This window comes from Haliotis rubra, unplaced genomic scaffold (assembly GCF_003918875.1).
Source record: "Haliotis rubra isolate DU_JTF1 unplaced genomic scaffold, ASM391887v1 Scf967, whole genome shotgun sequence".
NCBI classification, from domain to species: Eukaryota; Metazoa; Mollusca; class Gastropoda; order Lepetellida; family Haliotidae; genus Haliotis; species Haliotis rubra.
The window spans coordinates 260884-275107 of record NW_025767709.1 but is presented as its reverse complement, the minus strand read 5'-3'; the positions used below and the strand labels follow the sequence as shown (position 1 = coordinate 275107).

At 41.1% G+C, this 14224-nt stretch overlaps 1 protein-coding gene across 1 annotated transcript in view; it reads left to right on the top strand.

Annotated features, from left to right (window-relative positions):
• Window positions 1–5426: 5426 nt before the first annotated feature.
• Window positions 5427–14224, top strand: part of LOC124265205 (RNA-binding protein 39-like) — a 35172-nt gene continuing 26374 nt past the window's right edge. Inside the window, exons 1-6 of the mRNA XM_046699998.1 lie at window positions 5427–5589; window positions 6764–6836; window positions 8668–8708; window positions 9901–9939; window positions 10378–10584; window positions 10744–10861. Coding sequence (XP_046555954.1) covers window positions 6783–6836; window positions 8668–8708; window positions 9901–9939; window positions 10378–10584; window positions 10744–10861 — 459 coding nt within the window. The 5' untranslated portion in view covers window positions 5427–5589; window positions 6764–6782. The remainder of the gene's footprint in view (window positions 5590–6763; window positions 6837–8667; window positions 8709–9900; window positions 9940–10377; window positions 10585–10743; window positions 10862–14224) is intronic.

Here is a 14224-nt window from a genome sequence, read left to right as displayed (position 1 = left end):
CTTTAACCATTGGGCTACCCCACCGCCCCTCTAGTTACCAGATGACCAGCAACATTCTTATTCTGGATACTCCGTCTGGATGTTTAGAAACTTGATCCTTGTTGTTATACTGTCACTGCAATACCTGTGTGGTGATTTGTATCAATCAATTGGGGGGTCCCCCGCACTATTGTTGGAATATTGCCAAGTGCGATGTAGAACTAAACTCACTCAGTTTTGCGAAACATTTTCGGGGTAACTGTGTAACTGGCAAAAGTGAGTGAGTTTAGTTTTATTATATACTGAACGGCAAAAGAAACGCAAGTTTCGAAGAAATGAAATCTCATGATGGTAAGCGTTCATGTTTATGGAACGTTCATGGTAAAGTGACGTAATGATCCAAGATGAGATGATGTCATGCAATTTGACGTCCATACGAACCATTCGCACAAACACACCAACAGTGCAGCAAAACCATAATTTTAGCACGTGCATCCACGGTTCTGGATGAAAAGCATGCATTTCACTCTGAGGTATCCTTTATAAAGGTTTGTGTCAAAAAACAGTTCAGTATTGACACTAGGAGATGTACACGCCACACAAACGATGCCTAGACTAACGACTGAGCAGAGAGGAATGACCATTGGAAAGTTGCACGGAGGTAGCTCTGCAACCGCTGTAGCTAGACAATTGGGCTGTCATCTTACCACCATTACACGACTTGCTCAACGTCATCAGCAAACCGGGGTTGCTGCTGATCGTCCCCGTACCGGACGGCAACGAGTGACATCTCATGCGCAAAATCGGTTCATCCGGGTCACTCATCTAAGGAACCGAACTCAAGCACCAACAGTAACAGCAGCCTTAGTTCATGGGTCAAGGGGAGCAGTGTCCAGCGATACGATTAGGCGTCGTCTTCGGGCTGCTGGAATCCACTGCCGAAGGCCATATGTGGGGCCAATTTTGACACGCCAACAACGCCAGCGACGTTTGCAGCCCTCCCACAGCAGGGGTGTCGATGGATTATCTGGCTCAAAACAACATTAACGTTTTTCCATGGCCGTCTCTTTCCCCGTATATGGCTCCCATTGAACATTCTGGGACGAAATTGTACGGAGGATTGGTGCAGGTAGACAGCCACTCACACTTGCACAATTGGGAATAGAGATTGGTGTTTGAGCGGACCAATTGCCTCAGGCATTCTTTCAGACTCTAATGAACTCAATGAGGCCACGTTGTACAGCCTGTGTGCAAGCTCAAGGTGGCCATACACGCGACTAAAGAGACTGTCACTTTTTCCCTTCAGGGTATCTCCATTTGACGGACTGTTATCAATTTGAACTTATTGCAATTCAATGTCAACATCAACTTTCAGCTGTTAAATTGACAGTGTTGTCTATAGAATAAATGATGGGACATGATTTGGGTTGTCTTCTATTCACAAACTTGACAAAGAGCCAGACTTGCGTTTCTTTTGCTGTTCAGTATATTTGGGAGTGAGTGAGGGGTGGGGTTGATGTAGAGGGCTTGTTTTTGTTTCTATGTTGTCAATATCCCTAGCCACTTATTAATGGGGACACGGAAGAAACTGATGAGCTAAAAGCCAAAGGAAATGTCCGATAATCTCCAGGGTATACGTTCCGGTAATCTCCAGGGTATACGTTCCGATAATCTCCAGGTAATCTCCAGGGTATACGTTCCGATAATCTCCAGGGTATACGATCCGATAATCTCCAGGGTATACGATCCGATAATCTCCAGGGTATATGTTCCGATAATCTCCAGGGTATACGTTCCGATAGTCACCGCTAAAGAGGATAACCCAGATAACAGCCTATTTCTCTCACAGCTATAATATTCTCATTCTTTATCAAACCAGACCTGCGACGTTTTCTTAACAGTATTACAACGCATACGTATACGTGCTGCCATTTCAGATAGGGAAGACCGCCACCATGTTGTAAAGCTGTTATCTGTGTTGAGGTCTCATAAGGAAATAGTTTCTTTACAGAGGTACATACAGGCAAGAAATAAGTATACATCAGTGTTGAGAGATAAGAAGTGTAACCATAATGTCAGTTCTTGTAACACTTTGTTAGATAATTTACACAATAGTAAAATGTTCTGGTCTGTTTTCAAAAGACTTTCACAAAGTTCATCACGTCGGTCCAATATATCCATAACACAGTGTTATGATCATTTTATGAATCTCTTTAACACGGATGATGATGTAGTTGACGAGGAAAGTATAGATTTAGAGACAGGCGACGGTTTGATAACATTCTCGATTCTCCAATTGTTGAAGGTGAAGTTGTAGAAGCAATCAAGGCTTTGAAATGTAGCAAATCTGCAGGTGCTGACAAATTAATTGCGGAGTTCTTCCACAATTCCTTTGATTTGTTAATACCGTATTTGGTAATATTATTAATGTTCCCTTGCACAAAGAGGGGGATATTCATTCTCTTAATAATTTCCGAGGAATTACAATTTTGAGCATCATTAGTAAAATGTATGTATCTATTTTGAATAGACGTCTTACATTTTGTACTAATGCCTATGACAAACGTGTGGAATCACAGGCCGGATTTTGTCAGGGATACTATACCATTGACAATATATTTCTTTTACAATCAGCCATTCAATGGTATTTATCAACGAAAAGGGGATATGCCGTATTTGTAGATTTCTCAAAAGCTTTTGATCTAGTGAATAAGTCGAAATTATGGATGGCTTTTGAAAAGAGAGGGGTTTCTCCAAAAATGTTAAATTGAGTACAAACTATATTCAGCAGCAAAATAAACGTCAGTACGAGTTCAAAATTAGATAGGCACTGTAATCAAATCATTACATAAATGGACATAATAAGCGGATCAAAAACAGTTTGTGTACAATATTTTGACACATCAGCTGCAGTTAATTAATAAGTCAGCACAATTTCAAGACATTACGTGAACGTTTGCAGTCTATTCAGACTCTTGACTTCAGTATCTAGTGTGACCATCACGAGCGGCAATAACTGCAGCACAGCGTCTATGCTTGGAGTGCACCAATCGATTGATGAGGGCCATTGGCACCTGGAAGCACACTCTGAGAAAGCCCTGGCGCAATAAATCGGCCTTGGTATGACATTATTCAGTCTCCTCTGAATTTCACCCCGAAGATGTTCAGTTGGGTTTAAATCAGGACTAAGGGCTGGTCATTGCATAACGTTGACACCGTGGTGCTGCAGGAAGTCCCGTGTAGCTCTGGCAGTATGGGCCCGGGCGTTATCATGCTGGAAAATGTTGTTCCGGTGACGTGCGAAATGTGGGGTCTGAGAGCTTGGTCGATGTAGCGCACTGCTGTGATGCCGCCTCCTCTCCCTGGACCAAGGTTCTGGAACACCACAGGACCCACTCTCTGGTTCAGGCCTATTCCACTCCATACCATGATGCTTGCGCCTCCCAATGAGTCTATCCATAACACATTGGTCTGAGTAACGCTGGCCACGTCGTCGCCATATTCTTGTTCTGCCATCTGCAGTTGATACGAAGCACCGACTCTCATCTGTGAACATAACAGTTCTCCATTGCCTGTATAGCCAGTTTTGGTGTTGTAGGGCAAACTGTAGACGTTCACGCCGATGACGAGGGGTAAGGATAGATCCGCGGTAAGGTCTACGGCAATGGGGATTCCCACTGTTAAGACGTCGGCGTACTGTATCAGTACTGATTGGTCTTCCGTGTGTTCCCACTGTCTGACGTGATGTCTGCATGAAGGGATTCTCTGTCGCACAACATGGCGGTCTTGTTTTCATCCTTGGTCTGCCAGTACGGGGCGATCATTTGTGGTGTTGGTGGGCCGGAAACGTTGCTGAAGCCTGTAGATGGCTATTTTTTAGGATATTTGACACTAAACTTGTGCCTATTTTACTCCATGGGTCTGGGGTTTGGGACTTAGATAGTGTAACAAATATAGAAACCATTCATATGTTTGCGTGTAAACGCTTCCTTGGAGTGAAGACATGGACGCCAACTTACACAGTACTGGGTGAATGTTGCAGATACCCTTTGTATATTTTTGCATTTAAACGTTCCGTAAAATATAGGATTAGATTATTATATATGTCTAATGTAAGATATCCAAAGAAGTGTTATAACATGCTTTTACAAGCAGCTAATAATGGTAATAAATAATTGGGTTTCAAAATCGAACTACTTATTGTTTCGACTTGGATTCGGCTATGTATGGGAGTCACAAACATTAAGTTGTAAACAATCCTTTATGGCGAAACTTTATCGCCAAACTACGGCAAGATTAAAATGTTCGTTTGAACAGGAATGACACACACCTCTCTTTCCAGCAGTTCTAAAACTAGAAATTATACTTTCTTTAAAGGTACCTTTGGAACGGAATAATATCTCAAACAATTAGATCGCCTCCGTTGTGTAGTGGTTAGAGCGTCCGCCCGGAGAGCGGAAGGTCGCGGGTTCGATCCCCGACCGCGTCATACCAAAAGACGTTAAAATATGGTACTTCTTGGTCCCTGCCTGGCGCTCGGCATTAATGGGTACAACAAGAACTGGTCGGCTCGGAGTCAGTATAATTTGTCTGAGTGGGTATTCATGCTTCACTGCGGCATGGTATCTCAGTGGGATAGCACTATAAACCAGCTTCAGTCTGGGCTAGTACAAGCAGCCGCACATACACACGCATACATGCACGTCGTCATATGAGTGATAAATCAGGGAGAATAGAAGACTGTAGATTATCCCTGGATAAGTACAGTCGAACCCCGTTTATCCGGACATGTTGGTTACACTCGGAAATCGTGTAATCGTGTACATATCATGCCTTTGGCATCAACGCATGTTGGTGTCGTCGAAAACTGGTCATGTATATTTATTATGCAAATCTCTCTCTCTCTCTCTCTCTCTCTCTCTCTCTCTCTCTCTCGGTCTCTCTCTCTCTCTCTCTCTCTCTCTCTCTCTCTCTCTCTCTCTCTCTCTCTCTCTCTCTCTGTTAACGTATTCCAATCTACGAACACAACCTTGAGAAAACGTCCAAGGTAGGCCTCGGAATAGCGCTGGAAATTAGTGGAAACATGTAAGATGCGCCGTTAGACCACAACGTAACTACAACGTTGGTACAATTGGAAAATGACGTATTACAACGTTGATAGAATCAGGGATCGAGTCTCCCTGTTGGAATCGACAGTATAACGTTGTACGGGCGTAATATCCCAACGGGAACTTGTTAGCTGGGTTTAGGTGGTCAAGTCTTTCTATCAGGATTAAACTTTGTACATGAACACTCGTTGATAAAGTTTATTCAAAGCTTCCAATTTATGTTAAACGGATCTAACTCACAATGTTCCATTCAAACCACTATCATTGACATACATCATTCAGTACATTTTCTAACGGGAGGGAAAAACTGGTCCTTTTATTACCTCCCTTGATCGGGACCGCCGTGTTCAGACACGTGGAAACCCCAATCTGGAAGCCATTACGTATTGCAAACGACAAGCTTGTTTACGATCTGAAACAAACGTATCGTCCACTTGAATCTGGAAGAAAGACCCGCAAACTTCTGAACAGTGAATCTACGATCTCTTTGGTATACTTTTGTGTAAGTGCTAATGTTGACAATGTTGAAATGTGCTTGATTTTCGAGTTGTTGCCTAAACTAGGTCATTGAAAACTGGAAATTAATTGATCTTCCTTGTTCTCATTTCGATCGACAACCGCTTGGGCATGTTTGTGATTCTGTAATTACTTTTCATGTTGCATGGTATCCGAGATTCCAATAAATGCATCTGTCACTATCTTTTTCGCACGATATATACATTCACGTTACCGAGGGTGATTTGCGTGTGAGTAAGTTAATCCATTCGCAGTTAATGTTTGCGTTATCGTAACAGAGGATAAGAATCTTGAAGAATTATTTATATTGTAAATCTTAAGATCCAGATCATGGGTGATGACTGACCGGTTCATATCTTCAAAATATAGGCCTTCTGTTCATATTCAAAGGTAGATGCAGCGCTCACTCTGCACGACAATCAAGATGGTCATTCATCAACAAACAATATTGAGCCTACTTGTACACATTCCCTGCCTGCAGTTTACGGCATTTTATGTCAGCGTTTACTTAATAAAATAACCTCAGAACAAGCAATGGAAACAGTTAAACAATATTGTTATCTTGTCCAGAAGGATATACCTCCCGAACACAGATAGGTGGGGTGAGGTGAAATTGGGTTTAACGTCGGGCATGAGAATATTTCGCTCATATGACGACGTGCATGCGTGTGTATGTGTATGTGCGACTGCTTGTACTAGCCTAGACTTAAGCTGGTTTTATAGTGCTAGCTCACTGAGATACCATGCCGCAGTGAAGCAGGAATACCCACTCTGAGTACGTCACACCATGAAAGTATTAATGAGTCCAAATCCTCGCATTGCTGCATGGATTTGTCAAAATCTTCATCAGCACAGACACTGCAGTTAAACAGGTTCCATTGCGATCAGAAAAAACGTAACAGTGAGGAAACAGTAAATGAGTGAAGTTATATTTTTCTGTATCAACTAACGTGGAGAAATAAAATTGACTTGCCCAAATCATTGGACAACCTCTAAACATTTGGTAGTAGACAAACTGAAATTTAGGTTGTGTTGCCTCTGTTTTAGTCACATAGAGCCTGTTGTGCTGCTTTCATTGTAACTGAATAGCATAATATGTGAAGGGGTTGTTTCCAAATACTATGGTGTCTTAATACTAACACTGCATACTTTGATTCCAGGTCTCCCACAACAGGAACAATGTCGGAGGATTTTGATGTCGAGGCAATGTTGGAGGCTCCTTTCAATAAAGAGGTTCGTTTTGATATGAGACATTATTTTTCAATGGCCAACAAGATAATTTGAGAAAGATTTATTTTACCAAGGATATCTCAAATGTAACAATTTCTAAATACCAAACATGGGCATGTTTGTAACATGGTGATAAAGTATAGGTTAAAGAATCCCAATATACTGCTAATTGTTTGTTCTAACAACATGATTTGAGAAATGGAGGCTTTCACATGTCATGTTTGTAAGCATATTTGCTGAGCAGCAAATGTGCTCTGTAAGTATTTGGTTGCATGCATGAGTTCTACTATCATGATGTGACAAACTTGTGATATTTCAGGATATTTCAAGTGCAGTGAAAGATGATCATGATGATATACTTTAGCAGCAGGTTTACATTGTTACAGACCACACAGGTTAAAATATAGGATATCAAAAACAATTGGACAAGACAGTGCTTAAAATATATGTGTGAAAAGGTGAGGTGATTGAATATGAGTGATTGTCTTAAAGATACACAGGGCTTTAAATAATACATAATATTTTGTAATATGGACATTGTGCAGTGGAGTGAATCAGTTTTGCAAAGAACTATAATTTGTACTTTATGTTTATATGGTGTTATTCCTTAATTTATCCTTCTCTGAAAGTTCATCAGTTACGCTTTGTTCAGGACTGTTTGCACTTTTGCTTTGCTGTGTTTGTAAAATTTGGATTGGGAATTTCTTGATGCATTTTGTTAGTGTCCTGTTAGTAAATATATATAAAAACTTGTTTCACATCTGGACTGAATACAATATTTATGCTGGAGATTTTTTTTGTCTTAGATTGCCAACTCTGTTACATGTACAGCTAGCCCCTACTGTGCTTCATGGCATACATGACAGAAATCCAGGTATCCCCCACTTCCAACAACAAGAAAAGCATTTGACTTGTATTCATGCTTTTTTTTTTGTACATTGGTCAGTGACTAAGTATAAAAAAAATTCAAATAAATAACTATCGCTTATGAAATAAGTGCCATGCTATGAACCAAGTACCAAACATCTGCATGCACAATTATCTGAAGATGTATACAAATAAGAGCAACATAAATCACATCTGATTCAATGGGACCACTTCAAGTGAAATGGCTTTAAAATGTTTTCCAGTTCAGATGAGAGCTTCTATTCCAGCTGATAAAGTGACTTCATTCTTAAAAAGAACATAAGTTGTTATTCTGTATAATTTGAGTATGAGAAAGCCAACTGAAATTTTGCCCCTCCATCTCACCTCAGATAACACATGGACGTTGGACAGCAGCTGTTGGAGCCAGCCCGTCCGGTGGGGAATCTTAGCATCCTGACTTAATGCCATGATTCATCAAAGTCCGCTCCACAAAGAACTGGATTTCTAATCACCTTGCATCAATACTAAGAATCATGTTGTATGTGTGCTCGACAAGATAGTGTTGTGATGTTGGCAAGCAGATTGGAAACTTTCCAAATTATTCAGGGATATTTAGTATTTCAAATTTCAGATCCCATTTCTTGATATTTGTGAAACATGAAAAGTCAGCTATATTGAACTTCAATGTCTCTCTCTAATGAAAAGTAGCAGTAAGCTTCAGGAATGGAAAGAAGTTCAAATTTTGAAAGTTTCCAATCTTCTGTGTTAGGGTCCCAAAGTTTGCTGATAAATTTACACCTTTTATTTCAGCCCAGATATGGTAATGTGAGACATGTCAGATATTCTAGGAGTAACATTTGTAACAGTGCCATCTTAAGTTGCACCTGAACTAATGCTTTGTGATTTGTTCTCCTTCCTTCACCCATTGCTGTGCTGATTTCATCAATGTGCTGTTTTGGCCTCGCAGGGAGAAAGAAAAGGAAGTGGATCTCATGAAGACAAGAAAAGGTTAGAGTTCAAGCCAATTATTTTTGTAGACAACTTGCATAGTGTAGGCCAAGTTGTACGAAGAGTTCTTGTTTACTATAAGGAATACAGTAGCTACAGGATTTGTTATGCCGCACCTCACCTCACCAGGAGATCTGTGACCTTAAAAAAAACATGATTGTCTATCAATCATCCTTAAAGTGAAAATCCAGAATGATAGATAGCAGATCACTTAGCTGTGAGATTGAGTGTTGTGTTCAGACTAGTCTAAGCAAGATGGTGTCTACAATGTAAAAAAAACTCCCAAGTGTTTATCTTCTCATCAGAATACCAGCTATTTCAATCTAACACATAATGGTTTCTGTAGGCTTTTGGTTGTGGAGCCCTACGTCCTGAAGAAAAGTTGTGACCACAAACCGTGCTGTTTCTCAAAGGAAAGATCTATCACCACAAATATTGGAAATAGTCCTTTCCCTGTTATTTAAGAAGGGATTAAATGACTACAATATTCCAGAATTTGTGCTTATGATGGATTCATTCATCAGCGTTTTATTTCCTTTTTAGGGTGCAGCTATCCCGAATCTTAACAACTCTTCAGCCACTTTTCTAATTGTAATTTGTTCTGTATATTGAAATAGGTATCTCTTTGAGTGCTATAAGAGCAAGATCTTTGAAATTGATGCTAACCTGAGCGTTAACCAGGTATGTGAGCCCTATGATCAATGGGGTACAGGACTCGCTCACTGTAATGAGTAGAAGTGAGGAACATAGAACAAACTGCTACTTGCAGAGGTTGATGCAGAGTTTACCTTATTGTGTCCATACGGTATTTATTTCATAGGGAGCTGTTTGCCAAATATTTTATGAACTCTGATTTTTTTAAGTGCTTGTGTATGAGCTGTCAAATTTACTGTATGTTTACCCTGTTTCGGTAACAGTGTTTGCATTGTGTTTTATTCTTTTGTTCTCAAAAAATGAGTTGAGTCTGAAGAATGTTTAACTGATGTCATAAAATACCAATAAGAGCTAGAATACCCTGAGTCTGGATCAGCTTTCTCTTTTCACTGCCTTATCGTTGGGAAATTAATGTAACTTTTGTGTTACAGTCTATTCCAGTCATAAGCGCAGCTAAGGTTTAATGATCTGAAACTCTTTGGGGTTATTAGATGAAGTTTAGCATTATGCACTGAACGAAATATGTTTTTCTCAGCAGAAAGAAGAGGAGCCCAAGTAAAAGCCGTGACAGAAAAAGGTAAAGTTATGAAATATTTTATTCCATGTTATCACAACATTATTTGATGTTTTTGTAACTTGAAAAGAATTCATTTGGGTATTGTTTTGCTTATTAACTAGAAGACGAAACCAAACATCTTGTCTATGTTTTCTATCTTTGCCACAACATTTTGTAGGCTGGAGGCAGAAGTTGTTTGCTGATGTTATGTATGCCAATCGTTGACAGTTAAACTTTTTTCAAGTGAAATAGTAAGTGATAATTTTTCATGTTGGGCTTGTAACTGTTATTGCTGCAGTTGTTATTTGACATAGTAACAGCCTAAGCTCGTGTCTCATAGATGGTTGTAGGTTTGAATGTGGAGTCAAGAGTTAGAACATGATTACTTAAACACTCCTTGAGCACTATTGTGCCAAATTCTACAGGTTTGTATAAATTTCTTGGTACTTGTTTTTGCAGAGATCGAGATAGAGATCGCGATAAGAAACGAAAAGGCGGTGAACTCCGGAGCAAGAGTCGAGATAAACGGAGCAGAAGCAGGGATCGAGATCGTCGACGTCGAAGCAAGGAAAAAGAAAGACGTAGAAGTAAATCTCCAATCAGGAAGAGACGCAGTCGATCAAAAGAAAGACGTCGACCAAGAAGTATTAGCAAGAGTCCAGTCAGGTATGAATATGTTATGACATCTTGTAGTGATTACCTTACCAGACCTAATCGATCATAGAATCATAGTATATACTGATACCATACTATATGAACAACTATCTGTTAACAGTTATATCCTAAATTTGTTAAGTATTTATTGATGTTTTTGTTTGCCCACAGAGAGACCCTCCCTGAGTTGACTCCAGAAGAAAGGGATGCTCGGACAATATTTTGTATGCAGCTGTCGGCGAGAATTAGACCAAGAGACCTGGAAGAATTTTTCTCTTCGGTTGGAAAGGTAAGGCTGGTGCAGATTTTCACACATAACAAAACCCAGTAATGGTTTGATGGGAACACTTACAATGTAGTTAGCAGGGTTTACTTTGAGAAACAGGCAGTGGTGTAACTTTGTGGTTAAAGCATTCGCTCGGCATTCCGAAAACCTGGGTTTGATTCCCCACATGGGTACAATGTGTGAAGTCTATTACTGGTGTCTCCCTGCCATGATATCGCTTGAATTTTGCAAAAGCGGCTTAAAACTAAACTCACTCACTCATTCACACTTTGAGAAACATGTTGCAGTGATCATTTTGATTAAGACTGCAAAATCTTTGTACATTAACCCATTCAACACCGTAGGCTGGAAAACGGTCCAAGACATCACGAGTCCCCAGACACCGTAGGCCGGTAAACCGGCCAGGCAGTAGTCACATCAAAATTATATATAATTTTAGGAACCTAACTAACAATTGATTCTTTTGTCAAATCTATCACTTTTCACAATGTCTGAAAACCCTTATTAAATTTCAAATGACCATATGTTATTGACAGGATTAGAATTATAAACTATTTTTTCCAATGTTATTGAAAAAAACAATTCTCGGACACATGCTTAGGCAGCGGGTGCACAATAATATTGTCAAAGAGCAAAGTAACAACGTTTCGAGGAAATCATTAAATAAATTGAATAAACTAATGAATAAAATCAACAACAGCATTCATAAAAGATGTCAAACGTACATATAAAATTACTATTTCCTTCTTTTTGTGCGATCATGTAATGTAAGTCAAGTCACTGACAAGTGACATCTCGGCTCTCGCTGCCTCAGTCTTCACGCCCGGAACGGATGTTTAATGCGAAAATATATGCATGAAGCATTTTTGTCACATGTCATAACCTAGCACGATACGTCCAATAAGTTCCATAATTTACGTATAGGTAGCCATTTCTTGCTTAAAATGTTCAAATTAGCATTATTTTACCCAAAACTTTCGTCTAAATCTAAACGTTTTCATTTACGAGGACAGTATCCATTGCCGTAATATGATTGGCTGCCTTAGGTCACGACCTAATTTGACCAATCACGACCCTTATAGCAGACTGTGCCAAAAAAGCATCATTAGAAACCAATCTTTATCCAATAAAATCTCTTCTTACAACTGTGAAAATACTCTCAGCAAGGGTACAGTGATGTTGATGCTCAGAGCTTTCGAACGATACCCGACATCAAACGATTCGTCTCCCATGTTATTCATATGAAGCTTAGAAAATGGAGTTATTTTCCGTTGTTGTGTCCTTCATATTTTTCTTATCCTGACTCATGTTTATTTGCTTGTCTTCTTCTTCTGGCTTAACCTAGTGGAACACTTGTATCTCCCAATTGAAGTTCCCTTCAATAAAAATCACTCATTAGCACTGACCACGAAGTTACCTCCCTTCCACAAGCTGAACGAGGGCTTCACCTGAACCCATGTGCCTCACTCTCTCCTTCTTTCAGCCCAGTGAGCAAGACGCGAGAGCACCTGTGTCTCCCCTGCACACTATATCCTTTATTTATATTTAGTTTGTTACCTCTTATATTCATCTATAGAGGTGTAACTAGTATCATTATTCAACATGCATTGATAATTATTCGTGTTTCTGCTGCTTGATTCACGGTTCAGCGTGTTGCTCAGCAGTTTGCGCTAATAAAAATCTGCACTGTTTGTAAATTACGCTACTCTGCTACCGATCCACATTTAAAATGCCCTAGTTGCATTACTCCATGTTCTATTGTTTCTTGTTGTAAATTATATATTAATTTACCAATTTCTGCCTTTGATAAATATTTATGTTCCGCTTTGAGACGGAAGGCAGATAAATCTCGAAACAATCTTCAGTCATGGCTAATAGATCGGAGTCAGATATATCCTGAGTTACCTTCGGGATAAGCGTGGGACGAGTCCGCTATATCTAGAAGCTTACCTGATTCCCAGGACGCTCCTTCATCACAGTATAAAACTAGAAGAACTTCCACGCCGTCTCAACGTATGCTCCGAGCCCCCAGGTTTACAGCCTCGCAAAGGGAAATCCACGAAGACTACTAAAAACTTTGCTTCTGATATTCAGAATTATGTTTATATGATGATGACATTTCGATTATCATTCCAGATGTATGTCATAAGAAGTGACCAGTACGGCTACCGCCACTTCAGCGCAGATCAACATGCAATCAGAGATGCCTACGCTGACGCCGAGATTATAACTGAGGGTCCCGCCACTATCACAGAGAGGACACCCTCAACGCCAGCGCAGACCATCCCAGACCTACCTGGTCAACCAAATCATGAGGCTGATGGAAGACCGCTACGGCTTACAGAGGCCTCAGAGCCACGGGCCCCAGAGCCCACCCCATACTAAGTCATACAGGGCCCCAGAGCCCGCCTTTGACTTCGCTGTAGGGCCCCTGAGCCCATAGACGCTTCCTCCGCTGGCGGGCAACCCTGCCCGGAGTGAGCTCTTTGCATAAGGTATCCCAGGTCAGCCCGAAGGAGCTAGAGTCTGACCCTTTGCAAGAGGCTTCATGGGAGAAGGAGTGCTTCGCCTAGCACGCACCTTTGTCATGTACGGCGGCGCGCAGCAAGCACTCATATGTCGGATCGACACTGACTCCAGACATTCGCAAGCAAGACGCCAAGGCTAAGTGGTTCTACAACGCCTAGAAGACGCTCACAAGAGCCCTCAACGCTCGAGAAGCCCAGAGCGCCGGGCGGCCATCACCGCTCTCAAGCCCACAGTTCCGCTGGCGATGTCTTCTCCAAGGTCTACATACACTAGCCAATCGCCAGTCCGCTCTCCTCAGTCCTCACATAGATCTTCTTACAGATCGAGGTCTCCTCGACATACCACCATACGCCAGAGGAAGACGATGGTATCATTTAAGATCGGACTCTAGACACTTCGCTAAGGAAGTCCCAGGTCAGCCTCGCGAAGGAGCTACAGCCTCACCAATTGAGAGGGACATCGCGAGAGGGAGCGCCACGAGCCCACACCCTGTAGAACACAGAGGTCGTCTCGGGCAAGCTCATATATTAACTCTGACTCGATACTTTCGCTAAGGTCGCTAAGGCTAAGTGGCTCCAAGTCTACTTTCACCCAGAAGATCTAGAAGCGCATTTCCGAGATCTTCGCTAAGTCCCCGGGCGTCACGCCGAGGAAGTCTCCTCCAAGGTCTCCATATACTCAGCCACTCGTCATATATAGCCACTTTCGTCAGTCCGCTCAAGACATCACATGAGTTGTTTATCAACTGTAAGCCATATGCCGCCTACAAGCCTACGCCAAGACAATTGCACAGGCTATTTACAACACACAACGCCGCTGTATTAATTTATCAACGGA